This window comes from Danio rerio, chromosome 3, assembly GCF_052040795.2.
Source record: "Danio rerio strain M-AB ecotype USA chromosome 3, GRCz13ab, whole genome shotgun sequence".
Classification (NCBI taxonomy): domain Eukaryota; kingdom Metazoa; phylum Chordata; class Actinopteri; order Cypriniformes; family Danionidae; genus Danio; species Danio rerio.
The window spans coordinates 15528672-15547021 of NC_141023.1; the positions used below are offsets into that span (position 1 = coordinate 15528672).

The window sequence follows — 18350 nt, forward strand, 5'->3', positions numbered from 1 at the left end:
AGTAGATGAAGGTATCTAAAATTAACTTGAGCTTGGCAAAGAAACTTCCTGTCAGCGCAGAATTTGCAGTTGAGCTTTTTGTCGTTGTGCAGAGAAAAAGAAATTAATAGAAAAAGAGGGCGTATGTATGGGTGTGGCCAATGAAGGACTGGAGATTGATTGACAAGTGATGTTCACTAAACTCCGCCTGTTAAAAGCAGCTGCATATAAGTTGAAGTCAGGAAATGAAAGCTGTTACACACAATTTTTGGGAAAATTGATGGAAAATAACCAAGCATTTCTGCTTAATTATGCTAGATTCAGCTTTATTTGTATAATGAATTACTTAAATATATGGTAAATATCTTTAAGTCTATATATTTTTATATTCAATTTACATATCTTTAAGTTAGTAAATACAGTTATTTTATTATATGTTTTATTCAAAATATTTTGTTTAATTAAACTTTTTTAAGATCTAAGTTTAGAGTTGATTATTTTAAGATTTTAATAAAAATAATAATTCCTTACATTTATATAGCGCTTTTCTGGACATTTAAAGCACTTTTTGGGGAGGAATTTCCTCATCCACCACCAGTGTGCAGCATCCACCTGGATAACGCAATGGCAGCTATATTGCACCAGAGGAGACAGAGTGATGAAGCCAATTATGATATGGAGATGGTTAGGAGGCCATGATGGACAGAGGCCAGTGGGCAAATTTGGCGGGGTTAAACCCCTACTTTTTTTAAGGACATCCTGGGATTTTTAATGACTACAGAGAATCAGGATCTTGGTTTAATTTATTATCCGAAAGACTGTGCTCACTAAGCAGTATAGAGTCCCCTTCACTATACTGGGGGATTAGGACCCACACAGGCCACAAGTTGAGCGCCCCCTGCTGGCCTCACTAACAACACTTCCGGCAGCAACTTAGCTTTCCCATGTGGTCTCCCGTCTAGGTACCGACTGGGTGCAGCCCTGCTTAGCATCAGTGGGCAACCATGTGAGAGTTGCAGAGAGCTAGCTGCCGGCTAAAAGTAGATTAATACTCCGCATCAATACTGTGAGCTAATAGACAACACAACAATAGCAAAGGCACCGAAACCAGTTGATCCAGATTAAAATTTTTAATTAAAATATGAATTTATCCACAGATTAAAAACAAAAAGTAAAATGGAGCTACAATCAGGCACCAAAGAATACATCAGTTGTCCTTATATTCTGAAACAATTGCGATAATGCAACAATAACATTATTTAGTATAAGCTATCTACTTGTATATTTAGCGAATTTCATCATGATAATCTTTGAAAAAAGAAAAAGAAAAAAGAAGACATTTACCAAATGCTCTGCGTACATAAAATAGTAAAGACTTCAGATTTTCTCTCGTTTTCATACGCACGCACACATACAGTCCTGGCTTAGAAATTGGCCACAGAGAGAACAACACAAAAAGCACTAGCATATTAGCATGTGTTTGGCAGTGGGATGTGTGCGCGCACTGTAAATACATCAGTGATTGTGATTGTATTCCGATTCTCAGACTGCGAAGTGAATTTGTCATGCAAGAAATACCTTGTTTCACCTCGAAATGTGTGGAAGTGCAAACGTGTGGCTGCGGAAACAAGATAAAAGTGGCAGTTTCGACTACTATCACACACACGACAACAACTGCATGTGTTGCACTGAGTTAAGACAACCCAGCCTGATTGTGGTGGGAGTGGCCTGATGAACGACTCCGGCACTTGTGATTGGTTGGCCTGTGTGACTGACGTGCGAATAAGGCAGAACATGTTTCCAATGGCAGTGGTACATTAGCGGCACAGATGCTAAAAGCCCTTGAGCAGGCACAGAAGACGGGACAATCAGCACAACGCTATTCGTGTTCGACTTTAACTGTTGGGCTTTTAGTTCTAAAACAAATTTGTCCTCTCGATTTGCATATTAGCCTTTTATAGCCGCTAGCAGATCTGGATTATCATCTGTGGATGCGCTTGTTAGCCCTATTAAACTAGAAGATGAGAGCACCACAGCGCCCCCTTCTGAAGCACACAGCAGAGGTGGAGCTCGGTAAAGGTTTTAGCAGGCTAAAGACTGGACAGACCTCCATAAATAAAATAAATATGACACAAAAAAACACACCCGCTCTGCAGTACTGTAGTAGTCTGGGAAATCAAACTGATGGATCTGTCCAGAGACTCTTGTGTATCAGAAAAGACCCTGTTTAAGACTACAGAGGATGCACATACACACGTACCCGACCGCCGAATCGAACGAACGCACGCATACGTCTGCAAGATTTTGGATATACATTCTGAATCGTGTTTAACGCTCATCAAGAACAGTTACTAACCTCATAATGATTCATGCAGTACTATACAAAAAAAGTAAAAGAGATTAAAGATTTAAGCAGCATTTCCTGCTCATAAGACCCGTCAAAAGTTTGGACAAATGTTTTTGAAAGACGTCATTCAGACGACACGCTAAAAGTAAATGTTTTTCTTTGGCGTTTTTGTAGAAATTACATACAGATATTGTCAAAATGTTCACAAGGATTTGGTTAAAAAGATGCATGTCATGTCAGTCCAGTAGATGGCAATGTCAGTTTTTAAAGTAACACAATGTGCTGTATTGCACCATTGTTGTTTTGGTTGCTAAGCACTTGCTCACATGCTTATTGACCTAAAGCCTATTTCCACTGCACACGACAAACAACAAGCGACAGACCGGAAGTCATTTCCAATGGAGAGTAGTCCGGGAGTTCCTATCATCTCGGAAAATTTGAGCTGCAGATCTGTTGAAATATTTGAACTCCAGTAAATAGACAGTATGCGAACGACCGGATGAGATGTATTCCAGTGTTGTCCAAGCAAATCTGTGCGCGCGAGATGTAAAATAGTAGTTTTTTTTTTTTGTTATTTTTTGAATCAGAAAAAAGTCTAAATTGAAAAAAACAAGACATTTCTATTAATAAATGAGTCATAAAAAAGATTATTTTTAAAAGTCGTCTCCACATTCCCTCCATAATTTTTAAAGGTAAATGAGTTTTAAGTATTCATTCATTCAACCGCGGTGAACGTACAGAGAATAAAGGCTCTTGCATTTGCACTCCTTTATTTCGGACACTGCGAGGAAAGCTTCTCTCCCATGGCGCACGACAAAACTGAAAATTCTGTTCGACAGCCACAAGGTAGTGTATTCCGACAGTCATGACTCATGTCCAAATGCTGTGTGCAGTGGAAAGGCGGCTTTATTCTGAGATGAGTAAGTGTGCTTATTTTTGAGATTGTTTTAGAATTTCTGATTCAGTTGCCAATGGAAGAAACTATTATTAATTAAAACATGTCAGAAGACTACTATATCTACAAACAAATATGTTCATGACTATACGTAAAAATGTAGATCAATGTAATGTATTTGTTATTTAATTGTTGTTTTGGTTGCCAAGTACTTATACTTGACTATTGACCTTATTCTGCGAATAATCAATCGCATTACTGCTGCCGCTGCACTAATCCGCTTGTTTAGGTTCCATCCTTCCCTTATTCGTAAACAAAACACCAAGATACTTGAACTCCTCCAACCTGGAGATGGCAAACCACCTTTTTCCGGTGGAGCACCATGGCCTCGGACTTGGAGGTGCTGATTCTCATCCCAGCTGCGCCACACGGCAGCAAACCAGTGCATGCTGAAGCTCCATGTTCGATGAAGCCAACAGAACAACATTGTCTGCAAATAACAGAGATGAGATCCTGTGGTCCCCGAACCAGACCCTCTCCAGCCCGAGAAGGGGCAAGAACATTTTAATAATAAATATTCAATTAAAAATCAACAACCAAATGAATACATGAATTAAAAAAGATTGTTGACGCTAATATATGATTAAAAATCAAAAATTGTTCCCGGTGTCAAAAATGTATTATAACATGATAAGAAAAATTCAGTTTGCAAACTCAAGCAGCATAGCGAGCTGTTTTTAACGTCTTTAAAATCAATGGAAGCGAACGAAACCAAAAAGATTCCAATGGCTCCCTCTCGCATGTTAAGAATAAGGTCAATAGACTAAACACGTATGCATACGCATCAATTAACAACAGTTTTTACACGACGTCAATAACAATGTTTTCAAAAACGTGCAATTTGAAATCGTTTTTTAAAGTTAGCATTTTTAGACCCCAAAAAATGTGATTATGTAAATAAACAACCAAAACACTTAATGTTTTTCATTTAAAGTTTTTAGGTGAGGCAGCATTGAGTATGCTCACCGAAGGCTGCATCTGTTAGATTAAAAGTACAGCAAAAACATATCATGTTGAAATACGACAATTTAAATGAAATGTATTATTATATTAACTTATAATTTTTCTACCTAAATATATTTTTCTAAAATGATTTCCTGTGATGAAAATTATTTCATTTTTCAGTCATGATATGTGAATGATTTCTAAAGGATCACATGCAACTAAAGACTCAAATTACAGCAAAAAAAAAAACAAAACATTCAGCTTTGTGTTAATAATACTACATTTATAATAATAATCTAATATCATTTTAAAAGTATTTTTCAAGCATGAAAGTCGTCTTTCAAAAACATCACTCATCTTCACTCTTCCAAACTTTTGTGGGTTAGTGTATCGTCCTCAAAAACTAAAGATGCAATGGAAGAGAGCTAGCGTGTTGTGAATGTGGCGAGCTGTACAGCGTCTGTCAATGATTGTGTGTTTCTCTGGGTTGTAAACAGATCCAAACTAGAGATTCTACTGGGTGTGTTCAGGTAAACCTGCTCTAGCGAATGTACACGTCTCTGCTCCACTCCTCCTGGTTGTGGTTGCGGCCTGTCGTAGCTCCTCCGGCTTCTGCGTCCTGACAGTAGCGCTCCCTCAGCTTGCCTCGCCCACGCTGATGCTGATTGGCTGGAGGTGGGACCATGTTGAGGTTCTCCTGGTCAGGCTCCGCCCCTTCGTCCTCCCAGGAGGCCTGGCGCGGAGCGTGGTGGGCTGGGTTCAGCCGGTATGAGCGGCATGGGTCAGGCTCCTCATATGGATCGGTCTCCATGTCATCGGTGTATGCAGAATCACGGCTGCCCTGGGTCTCAGAGTCAAATGTGTCCTGACGAGAGAGACCCCGGCTGCCTGTTTGCAGCTGGCTGCGTGAGGAGCGCAGTGGCTGCTTTCCGCTCAGGTCACTCTGGTAGTCTTGCAGGCCGCCACGTTCAGGCATTTCCCTCTTCTGCTCTCCATGCACCAGGAACGGCCCCTACGGCGAGCCACATCCCCAAAACACACCAGCACAGGCCAATGCACATGCAGACACACACAAAAAAAGAGCAGGCAGTTAATAGAAAGGTTAGAGGTCAGCTTTTGGTTTTGTTATTTCAACACATTACAAACAACGAGACTGTAGCTTACACACATTACAATTCATTACCTACTCATGCTTTTAGAGGTCTGCCCAACTGTAAAAAGCAATGTTTTTAGATGCAATCTCTATGACATGCTATAGATTATTGCAAAAAATATAATAAAATATATGTATATCTATAGTTGACTTCAGAAATATGCAAAAAATACCTGTAAAAACTTTAAAAATTTAAATGCATCGGACAAGCTACAGACACAAATGCACACCATGCTCATGATGTAAAAAACAACAACTAGTGTTTAGCGCACTCTAGTGGCCGTGTTCAACACATCACACAATAAACTAGGCTACTTCAACATACTTGCTGATGATTTTTTCAAAAATATGTTTTATAATAGTCATCTAATAGTCAAACGCTGTCTTGTATTTTCAACCTCTCTCAAAAAAATCATTACGTATAAAAATATTGAGCAAGATTTGTCATTTTGTAAGTTTATTATATACAGTATTTATCATCTGGGTTTTCTTTCCATTTTCAAAGTATTATATATATATATATATATATATATATATATATATATATATATATATATATATATATATATATATATATATATATATATATATATATATATTTATATTGAACAAATTTTTTATATAATATTCAGGTTTTATGAAGTACAAAAATATTGACTAAGATTTATTTTTGTTTTATCATATGGTAGTAGCTGAATTCTTTTAATCTTTACATTCTCAAATCATTTATACAGTTTATAAAACATTGATTAAGATTGTTCTCATCAAGTGAAGCTATTTAAATATCGGAGTATTTGAAGTGCATTGTATGGCAGTAAATCACATTTTATTCTCCATTTAGCTTCTGTTCTCTAAAATATTTAGATACTATAAGAAAATAATATAAGTTATGATATTTCCCCCTAATTCTTTTTAAATAGCTTAAATAAAGCTATTTAAATATCTGACTATATGAAGTGCCCTTGTAAATATAACAGTACAATAATTGTTTATTTTATCATGTTGTAATTTATTATATATATATATATTTTCTCTCTGTTTGTTTTCCATTTTCAGGTCACATGTATAATTTATATCAGTTTTCTTTTATCATATGAAGCTATTTAAATATTCGAGGTGCCCCGTGAATCCAACAGGACACGTTATTTTGTTTAAAGAGCATCTTACAGCTGCGTAACTTTTTTGGTCTCCTTGACAACCATGCACTGGTGCAGACGGAGCAGATGGAGGCTCATTTCTTCCAGTTCAGATTGAGCTGAGATACAGTGCCCTCCACTAATATTTGCATCCTCTGTAAACACTGAGAATTGAAGGCTGGGGAAAAATTTCTCTATTGTTTAACTTTGTGCTCAGAATATTAAACAACAAAACGGACAACACTTTAGTTTAAAATAACTTGTGGCGATGTTGGATTTTAATTTTTGGAGACTTTCTTTCCCCAAGACCTAATAAACTTCTGCAGTTCTCTAGCTGTGGTTCTTGGAAGTTTTTAGCCACTCTAGCCATCATCCTAATAGTGTGATTGGACAAGATAGAGACAAATACTCTTACAGACTGATTTATAACACTATTTCTAGCCCCATCTCATGTGGAAATGTAACTATAACATAACTGTCACAAAAATGTGGGACTTTTAAAAGGAGGTATGTCTTCAAATCCCACCTTTATACTCAACCATCATTGGAGGATGAGCAAATAGTGAAACGCATGAATACGATTGTACAAATTGATATGAATTAGCCACTAAATTAAAACATTATGGATTGCTGTGAGGTAGCGTTGAAGTTTTTTTATTATCCTGATGGTGGAAAAGAGCATTTGCAGCATTTTTACTATTTTCTAGGGATGCTCCGATCAGGATTTTTGCAGCTGATACTGAGTACCGATTCCTTGTCATGGTGATCGACCGATACTGTTTTTATTATTTATTTATTTATATGATTTATACATGATATTAGAATATGTGTTAGCTTTTGTAAGTGATTTTATGTTTTAGAATAGAATATTTAATGTTCTCAATAATATTTGTAAAGGAAACATATTTCAATTAATAAAGAAAGCGAGAGCATGTTTTTAGCAAAACTAATATTGGATTTGTTTTAAATGCGTGTTCGTGTAAAACAATATAATTTGCAAAAGAAGTTATGGGGTTCCTCTCTAAAGAAGTTGTTACCACCTCGTTTAGAGCATCATTACGGGCGTTTTACGTCATAACTAACTTGTTCAAATGATGTATCTGTGACAAAGAAACTACGGATTTTGGGAAACAGTCATCACTACATCGTTCTCTTCCCAAACAATGCATCATACTATGTTAGTTCACCCCCGAGTTACATCGTTGTTTGATAAACGCACCCCAGATCAACGAGTACTGATCGAGTGGTTAAATGTGATTATCTGCTGATTGCAATCCTCCGGCCAATCGATCGGAGCAACTCTACTATTTTCCTTTAGACACTTTAAATCACAACTCTGTTCTTCAGTTTTACCTATTGTGATTAATGAGTCTGGCTTTTGTTTTCTCATATTTACACCTGGGTGAAACAGGAGATCATCTTTGTTCAATTTCCTGTTCCTTGTCACCCAACATGTCGACTAAAAAATGAAAAAAACTATGGAAATATTCTTTAAAAATAGCTCGCTCATATCAATTTATAGGGGAGCCAATAAACACAGCATATTTAACAAAGATTAAATATTTAACAAAGATATTACTTTTTTGAAAGGTCTGAACTGTGCTTTCAATTATATGTCAAATTTCTCAAAGAATTCTTGCTACTATTTTGAGCAAAAGATCAATAAACAATTAAAAAAATGAATTTTCTCCTCCTTGTTTGCTATATAAGGGTGCCAATATTAGTGAATGACTTCAAAGAGCACACTTGGGCTGCGTCCAAAACCGCCTAATACTCAGTAGGTACTGTATTTGAATTTAAACGTAAGAAAATGTACGTACTCGAACGTACTACATCCGTCATTTTGTCATGATCATATGACCTCCCCGCATGAGTTGCATCCCATTCATGAATTCTCTCGAGGGGCATCATGGGATATCGCAGCATGCATGGGATCCACACTTCAGAATCTCACCGGTAGTAGTAAGTCATCCGGCTACTTCTCGCATACTAATTTTCGTATTCTATGAATTTGGACATACTTCTCGGTTCGCATAATGATTTGACCGTACTATATAGTATGGAAGCATGCGATTTCGGATGCAGCTACTGACACACATGTATCTCTCTCACTTCTACACACAGACACACTTCCATTAAACTTGTGTAAACAACGCTGCCATCAATGGTTAGATTTTCAGCTCAGTGTTAACTGCATAATAGGAGTAAGTTTTCATGCCATGGCAACCTGGAAGAGGGCAGCGACCTGAAGTACACTTTCCAGACGACAAGAGGCCCTTGGAAAGTCGGACAGCCGCGAGTGTTTTCGTGTTGATCATGTGTGTACATGTTTGTGTGGCATTATCTATATCACTGAGAGATCAGTCAAAGGAGAGGAGCAGGGACACACAACATAAATACAGTTTCTATCTCTTGAGCAGCCATCGATACAATTCTGTGATTGGGAGACGGGTCTGGGACCCTTTATTATGTGTCTTAGAGGGCATGTTCGTCCTCTTGTTGGCCCTGCATCACAGCGGGGGAGCCGTCGAGGAGCTCCATGTTGCGCCGCAGGGAAGTGAGCACCTGTACCTGCAGGTTGGAGACGGGTTCGGGCGAAGCGGCCAGGGCGGCTGTGGCCATGGTGCGGTTCAGCAGAGGGTTGGGCGGGTTGCTGCTTGGTGGATGTGTGGCCTTCCAGTAAGCTTCCAGGTATTCAGCCAGATGTTCACACGCATCCTCCAGCTGATTCTCATCTAAGATTATGTCAAACAGCTCCTGGAAAAGAAGATATAAAAAAAAAGGGTGAGAAAATGTAGTTTACATCGCCATTTAAAGAGCCTCTATTATGCATTAAAAAGGGTCAAGGGTTTTGGGGGTCTCCAACAACAGGCTGATATGCATGCCAGGTCAAAAAACACTTTCATTGTCTCATAATATGCATTTATTTTAACCTAGTCATTTGTTCCTAAACCCCTCCTTAGTGCGGTGCTAATCTGCGCTGATTGGTCAGATGACCCTGTCTATTGTTCGACTGCATGAACCCCCCTGTCCTCAGCATTTTGGTACAGTCTGTGAAACCCATGGGTCGCCAACTTTGGTATAGGATCCGATCTCAGCATCTACCCGAAACACGCTTCATCGTACAGTTACTAACACCACAGTACACAGTACCCGGTTCTCAACAATGTTATTCAGGCACCTTACCCCTGAACCTAACACCTTCCGCCCTCCCCCCTCCCCAAAACGGCAGTAGATCGCGAGGTCACATTTGCATTTATATCCATAAACAAAGTGCGTTGTGTTTTCAACGTGGCTTGGATGCGATACATCAATATAAAAAGTTAACCAAATACAGTAAAAGTGGTTACAAGTAACAAAACAGGAAGCAACCATTTTAATCGAACTTAATTTACTTGCACTTGTGAAATAGAGGAAGAAACTGATCTATGAACTGTGTACTGTAAAGTTCCTGTTAAGCTCAGAAAAAGTCCCATATAGTCTTTTCTGATCCTTACTTTACCAACAGCTAACCACTATGAGTCGACTTTTTTATAGATGAATCAATAGTTTTAAACACGGTGGGCTTTCAGATTTAAGCCTTAGCTGGATATTTCACTTTTCTTAGAGCTGCGTTACACACTGCATGGAAGGTCATTTTCAAAAATCCATAATAGAGTGGAGGAACTATGACATCACTTTTTAGGCTAATCAGCTGCTAGCATAAAACTGGTTCCCTCGTGAAAATCCCTATGGGCTTTCGAAGATTGCAAATAATAAGCTCTGTGTTCAAACACTGTTCATTACACTTGCACGTTTTGTCCAGTTGGATAATCCTCACACGAAAATACAACTTTGAGCACTTTTGGATCTTAAATACAAACGCAGGAATTGAAAAGCTAACATTAGGCTATAAACAGACTACAGAGCCCTCGGGGCGCCCGCCTGTGAGGTCAGCCCCACCCTGCTACAGACGACTTTTCAAGCTTATTTTTAGAAATAATGTCCATGAAAAAGAGTTAATTTCTCTGTTTACTATATTATAATCCACGCTCTATATTATAAACAAATAAATACGCAAAAACACATAGACATATGTGCCTTTCGGATCGTTTTTATGTGGGAAATACATCTGTTTTGCTTTATGGTTGTTCTAAAAGTTTTGCCTAACGTTACATAGTATTATCATAAGACATATTTAAATAAGTGTACCGCTCGCGTGCACACAGTCTGCTTACCTTAACAGATGACAGAAATTAGGCGGAACAAGTCTATCAAATGCCTGCAAGTTCCATCATTACGGACACAGAGCAACATTCAATATTCCTTTTGTGTCACTAAGTACAGCTAAAAGCAGCCCATACAGTCACATCTGCTGTACATTTTATGGAGGAGTGCAAATATTGCAGTTATGAGAGTTAAATGTGTTCAGATGAAGAACGAAAAATCACGTTAAACTGTCAGTTTACATGCATGTATTTGACACATTTATTCCTACGTTTGCATTACTGAGAGCAGGAGAGAGACAGGCTGCACTGGTAAGCAGTGTCTTCATAATATAGTTTATTAAAATAAATGATCAACAAATGAATCTTTCTCGACAGACTTTACAAGTAAAGGAATTATCTACACACAATCTGAATTCTCAATTAGAATAATACAACAAACTATAAAATAATGTTCATGAAAATACCTAAATAGCATTTAGCAACTTGATAGCAATCGTCTTTTTAAAGAAGCATAACCGATTTAAAAACTCAAGAGTGTGATGTAACTGATGCGTTTTATGTCGTAGAACAAAACGAGAAAGTATCTTGAGTTTGTGTTTGCCACAAACCTTATTTAAGCGATTTTACTAAAACCCCATTGAAAAAACCCATTGACTTTGGGACGAGGGAACCGGAACTGCTAAAATGCTAACTTGCTTCCGGGTTTTTGCATACAAATTGACGTCATAGTTCCTCCACTCTAAGTCTAACCGGAAGTCAATGAGACTTTTATTTCAGTTTGTTGATGTACTTCCAACTGAGACGTAACATTGACTAGGGGCAGGGCTTTCCTATGATGCAACATTCACTCATAGCAAACTAACAATAAAAAGGGGCGTGGTTAAGAAATATTGCAGTGGAAGCTGTTATCAGAGAAGAACAGTTACTCTCCAAAGTCACTCCAACAGCCACTCCACTTCTTTTTTTCCCAGTAGATTAACTTGCAAGAATGAATAACTCATCCTAAGAATATGTGAGCTAGCAAAATAAACATTGTATATATTGATTTCATATGAATTTGAAAGAACGTCTTGTATGATGATTAAAAAAAAGTGCTGCATTCATAATAGATACTGTAAAAAAAGTGAACATATAAATGAACAGCTTCTGAAAGACTTCACACCGACAAGTTTGAGCTGATGTTTGGGCAGTGATGTCAGCTGCTGGTGAGAAATCTGGCAAACCTTAATATCTCTTGTAAGCGTTGCTTTCTGTGTAGCCAGTTGAAAAAGGTTCTGTGTCAGCTGACATATGCCACTTTAATATTGCTACTGGAATGACCTTTATGCTAAGGTTAGCTGGTAATCTGATATGATAACGTAGTAATTAAGCAGCGCTGCTAACCCTCTCCTAACCAGATTTACCATTGTCTTTATTCATGAGCACTCCTCTGGTCCCAGCTGGCCAGCTATGAGCCAAGGCATTCGGTGAGTCCAAAACCTGTGGCCATTAGCCCTGAGGTATTCCAGATGAGGCCCCATTAAGAAGTGACAGCGGAAATGTGCTGTGGCTTGGCACACACTAACATACTCGATTTTTGACCATGGAAATGTAGCGAATGCAAATGACGAGCCAGTCATATACTCACAGGAGGACATTGTGCCAGTTTATCAGCTGCCACCATTTGGACATTGAGATGTTTGGCCTGAGATTTTCCCCTGGACTTTATCAGCCTCTGCAACACCTGATAGAGAGAGAGAGAGAGAGCAGATATACATCCATTAGCACAATCAGATACATTATAATCATTCATCTTTTTAATGTAGTTGTATTAGGTTAGTTATGTACCTTTGGAGAGGCGATCTTGATATAGACTATGATTGGTGCCAGTGAGGTCTTGGCCAGTTGAGATGGATGGTTAATTGTGTCTGCATCCAGAGCCACTAACTGAAGCGTCCGAGCCAGCTCAAAGATTCTCTCGATTTCACTCTGTACCTCAGCTGTCAAATAAAAAAAACTATATTCAAAAAGCATATTCAATATACAGTTTATACACTCATAACAAGATTAAAAACAGGTGTTCTCAGTGGGTTTTTGTCCATAACTGTTAATAAAAGTAATCTCTACACTGCAGCATTTGTAACCTGACTTGCTTTCTATATAATCTTATATTAAATTAATATAAAAAGGTTGAGAAATAGCATCATTTTGTCTATTTAAAGCATACATTAGTTTGTCTAATTTAAGCATAGATGTCACCAAAATCTATTTATTTATTTGCAGTGTTTATAAACTTTTGGCCCACAAGTCTTTTACCCATTCGTTTTTTCCCATAGGGATTTTAAAGACTTTGATTTAAAGCAAATACATACACTCTATTAGGTACACCTTACTAGTACAGAGTTGGACCCTCTTTTGCCTTCAGAACTGCCTTAATAATTTGCGACATAGATTCTACAAAGTACTGGAAGTATTCCTCAGAGATTTTGGTCTATATTGACATGATAGCATCTCCCGTTCCATCACATCCCAAAGGTGCTCTATTATATTGAGATCTGGTAAGTGTGGAGGCCATTGGATACAGTGATCTCAATATTAAAGAAACCAGTCTGAGATGATTCACGCTTTGTAACATGGCGCATTATCCTGCTGGAAGTAGCCATCAGAAGATGGGTACATTGGTCAGAAAGGGATGGACATGGTCAGCAACAATACTCAGGTAGGCTGTGGCTTTGACTTGATGCTCAATTAGTACTAATGAACCCGAAGTGTGCCAAGTAAATATCCCCCACACAATTACAACACCACCACCCGCCTGAACCATTGATACTAGGCAGCATGGATCCAGGATTTCAAGTTGTTGATGCAAAATTCTGACCCTACCATTAGAATGTCGCAGCAGAAATTGAGACTCATCAGACCAGGCAACCTTTTTCCAATCCTCTAATGTCCAATTTTGGTGAGCCTGTGCGAATTGTAGCCTTAGTTTCCTGTTCTTAGTTGACAGGAGTGGCACCCGGTGTGGTCTTCTGCTAACGGTTCCGCTTTAAGGTTGATCGTGTTGTGCATTCAGAGATGCTCTTCTGCATACCTCGGTTGTAACGAGTGGTTATTTCAGTTACTGTCACACCTGGGACCAGTCTGGCCATTCTCCTCTGAGCTCTGGCATCAACAAGGTATTTCAGCCCATAGAACTGCCACTCACTGGATATTTTCTCTTTTTCGGACCATTCTCTGTAAACCCTAAAGATGGTTGTGAGTGAAAATCCCAGTAGATCAGCAGTTTCTGAAATACTCATACCATGTCACGTTCAAAGTCACTTTTAAATCTTTCTTCCCCATTCTGATACTTGGTTTAAACTGTAGCAGATTGTCTTGACCTTGTCTACATGCGTTGAGTTGCTGCCATGTGAAAAGCTGATTAAAAATTTGCACTAACGAGCAGTTAGACAGGTGTACCTAATAAAGCGGTGAGTGTATGAAAATCCGACAAATAGAAGACACAATCAGAGATTTTTAAATCTAATCACTTAAACTTGTATCTAGAGAAACCAAAACATTTATTTTGAGACTGATCAGACAGACTTATGCAAGATTATGAATATAGGTATAGATCTCCTTTGGCTTGCTTTGCTCTGATTGGTGGAATTGTCTGTACATGATCATGGGTAATGCAGTTATTTTTTAAATATTTCACTATTAACACAAATTTTTAAAATAAGCTGAATAAATGTGAGAAGACGGGTTTCTCAGATGCACATTGAGTTGATTAACAACCTCAAAGCACACAAAAGGTCTGCCTGTAAAAGTTTATGTGTTGCTGTTAAAAATCAATGTCCCATTAGAAACGATGAATGGTCTTCTGGAACCCGACTGCTCTGCTCTATATCAAGAGAATCTCAAAAGCACACACAAACACAGCTCAAATTTAATAAACAAAAGACCCATAAACTTACCTCACAATTTTATGTCACTCAACCCTATGTTAGTACACATCATGCATGTGGTGGTTATTATGGTCTGCTCGAATATATGCATGTGCAAGTTTATTTCCATTTGCGTTTAAACAAATGGATGGCTGAGCAGTATGAGTTTTCCACATTGATCCATGAAAGTGTGTTTAAAGCTGCAGTTATGCAGATCAGCCTGCGTGTTTGTGTATGGGCTGGTGTGGGTGTGAAGTGCTAAATATGAAAGTGGGATCACACTTTTTTACAGTGAGTCAGGATCAATGCGTTCAGTGAAATTTTAAGAGGATAAAAACCAGCAAGCCATACTACTTGGCAAGTTACCATTAGGTCAAGATACTATATAAAAAAAACATAATTAAATATACTTGATGTTATGTAAAGGGGCAACATAAATAGTGTTTGTATCTTTTAAATTAACATATTGTACGCATTACATAATATTATCATCAGAATTCAATTGGGGTGACACCCTTTTTAAAACTTCAAAAAAGTCTTTACAATTCTGATATATAATATACACTAGCTGACAAAAGTCTTGTCGCAAATAATAATAAATAAATAATAATAAATAAATAATAATAATAATAAAAAATAATAATAAATAATAATTGCAAATAATAATCCTTCTGTATCAGAAGTGACTTATATGAAAGGCAAGGGCCTCTGAATTTCGGTCATATAAGCAAAATAAACTATGATCATGCCTTAATTTTTAATTATTTCACTAGGACAGTAAGATCTAACTTTGCTTAGACAAAAGTCTTGTCATTTCACATAAATAATATACAGTACAGAATATAAAGTCATGCTGCAATGGAAAAATAATGAATATTGTGTCTGACTCCGATGAGCTTGGAGGACTGCATTCATACATCTCTGCAATGACTCAAATAATTTATTATTAACGTCATCTGGAATGGCAAAGAAAGCGTTCTTGCAGGACTCCCAGAGTTCATCAAGATTCTTTGGATTCATCTTCAATGCCTCCCCCTCCATCTTACCCCGGACATGCTCAATAATGTTCATATCTGGCGACTGAGCTGGCCAATCCTGGAGCACCTAGACCATCTTTGCTTTCGGGATCTTTGATGTGGAGGCTGAAGGATGAGAAGGAGCCCTATCTTGCTGAAGAATTTGCTCTCTGCTGTGGTTTGTAATGTAATGGGGTGCACAAATGTCTTGATACCTCAGGCTGTTGATATTGCCATTCACTCTGCAGATCTCTCGCACGCCCCTATACTAAAAAGTAACCCCAAACCATGATTTTTCCTTCATTTAACTTGACTGATTTTTGTGGGAATCTTGGGTCTATGTGGGTTCCAATAGGTCTTCTGCAGTATGTGTGATGATTGGGATGCAGCTCAACAGACGATTCATCAGAAAAATCTACCTTCTGCCACTTTTCAAAATGATCAACAAGAAGTCAAGTTATTATTTGTTGCTCTTAAAACTGGGCTCGAAGACAAGACTTTTGTCAGGTAGTGTGCATTATACATATACAATAGAGTGTGTATTTTAGAAAGTTATAGAAAAATGTAGTTATTTTAGTAGTGTTGTAAAGGACACCACAACTGTGCTGACAAGTTAAGAGGATTCACTCCAAACTCAAGAAAGAGAGTTAAGTGAAAGGACAGATGGATGAAGAGTTAGATGAATGAATCGACAGATGAATGAATCAACAGTTATAAGGTAAAGGATGGGAGGATAGGATACGTACCCAGTAAGTCTGAGGTGAAGAGAAAAAGAGAAGGTGGAAATGAATGGTGGGAAGGTGTGTCAGGAAAGAGCGAGATGAAAAAGAGAAAAAAAGACAGATCAGACATGACGGAACAGAGCAACAGGAGGAAACAGTACGAATAAGAAAAATGTTCAGGAAACAGAGAGAATATGCCCTGGTGTACACAAGAGAAAACTGACAGCGCTTGACTAATGCATGTATACCCCGCCAAACGTCTGAAGTCTAAAAACCTATTCACACAAAGAGACACAAAGACAAAAAGAAAAATGTATCTGATGTTTTCTATGATTTAAAGCACAGCTGTCAAACTGAAAACGTTTAGTTCCAACTCTAATTAAACACACCTGATCAAACTAATTGAGTCCTTCAGGCTTGTTTGAAACCTATAGGGAAGTGTGTTGAAGTAGGGTTGGAACTAAACTGCAGAGCTGCGGCCCTCCAGGAATTGAGTTTGACACTTGTGACTTATAGTAAACACCTGTCACCAGGCCCAAAAACTGATCAGCAACTTTTACCAACTATTAATTTATTTACTACATAAATACTTTTTTAAATGATCATTTTTACATAAATCTTAATTGCTAACATAAATTATGGTGGCTTGAGAAAGCCAACATACTGTTATACTACATAAACTTCTTCTTCTTAGACTATTTTAGGAACTCCTCTCCTCCTAGACCAATCATACTGCAACCACCAAACTAACTCCAAACTACACTGAATTAAGTTGCTATATCTTTTCCAACTGAACCGACTTTTATCCGGAAAGTATTCATAGCTCTTCCCTTATTATACATTTCTTTGTTACAGCCTTATGCCAAAATGGATTAAATTCCTAATATTCTTCAAACTTCTACACACAATACCCCATAATGACAATGAGAATAAAGAGTTTTTGAAATTGTTGCGAATTTATTAAAAATAAAAACCTGGAAAATCACATGTACAGAAGTATTCACAGCCTTTGCTTAATACTTTGTTGATGCACCTTTGGCAGCAATTACAGCCTGAAGTCTTTTTGAATATGATGCCACAAGCTTGGCACATGGGAATTTTTGACCGTTTCTCTTTGCTATACCTCTCAAGCTCTATCAGGTTGGATGGGAAGCAACGGTGTGAAGCCATTTTCAGATCTCTCCAGAGCTGTTCAATTGGATTAAGGTCTGGGTGCTGGCTGGGCCACTCAAGAACATTCACTGAGTTGTTGTGAAGCCACTCTATTGATCGGTGTGCTTTGGGTCGTTATCCTGTTGGAAGCCCCAGTCTGAGGTCAAGAGCACTCTGAAGCAGGTTTTCATTCAGGATTTCTCTGTGCATTGCTGAATTCATCTTTCCCTCTATCCTGACTAGTCTTTCAGTTTCTGTTGTTGAAAAACATCCGCAGAGCATGGTGCTGCCACCACTATGCTTCACTGTAGGGATGGTATTAGCCTGGTGATGAGCGCTGCCTGGTTTTCTCCAAACGTAACGACTGACATTCACTCAAAAGAGTTCAATTTCAGTTTCATCAGACCAGAGAATTTTGTTTATTATTGTCTTAGAGTCCTTCACTTGCCTTTTGGCAAAGTCCATGTGGGAGGTTCCTCTCTCCACAGAAGAACGCTGGAGCTCAGACAGAATGTCAATCAGGATATTTATCACCTCTCTGATTAAGGCCCTTCTCCCCGATCACTCAGCTTAGATGGCCGGTCAGCTCTAGGAAGAGTCCTGGTGGTTCCCAACATCTTCCACTTATAGATGATGGAGGCCACTGTGCTCATTGGAACTTTCAGAGCAGCAGAAAATTTTCTGTAACCTTCCCCGGCCTTGTGCCTCAAGACAATCCTGTTTCAGATGTCTACAGACAATTCCTTTGTCTTCATGCTTGGTTTGTGCTTTGACATGCACTGTCAACCCTGAGACCTTATATAGACAGGTGTATGCCTTTTCAAATCATGTC

At 38.2% G+C, this 18350-nt stretch overlaps 1 protein-coding gene across 6 annotated transcripts in view; it reads right to left on the bottom strand.

The window, feature by feature from the left end:
- Window positions 1–1094: 1094 nt before the first annotated feature.
- The window catches only part of cacnb1 (calcium voltage-gated channel auxiliary subunit beta 1), a 74085-nt gene continuing 56829 nt past the window's right edge, over window positions 1095–18350 (bottom strand). For 3 of the 6 annotated variants that reach the window (XM_087242487.1, XM_087242486.1, XM_087242488.1), the window contains 4 exons: window positions 12551–12702; window positions 12351–12446; window positions 9087–9272; window positions 1095–5238 (listed from right to left, as the gene is read on the bottom strand). In XM_087242487.1, the coding sequence (XP_087098613.1) occupies window positions 4768–5238; window positions 9087–9272; window positions 12351–12446; window positions 12551–12702 (905 nt within the window). In that variant the 3' untranslated portion in view covers window positions 1095–4767. 6 annotated transcript variants of the gene reach the window in all.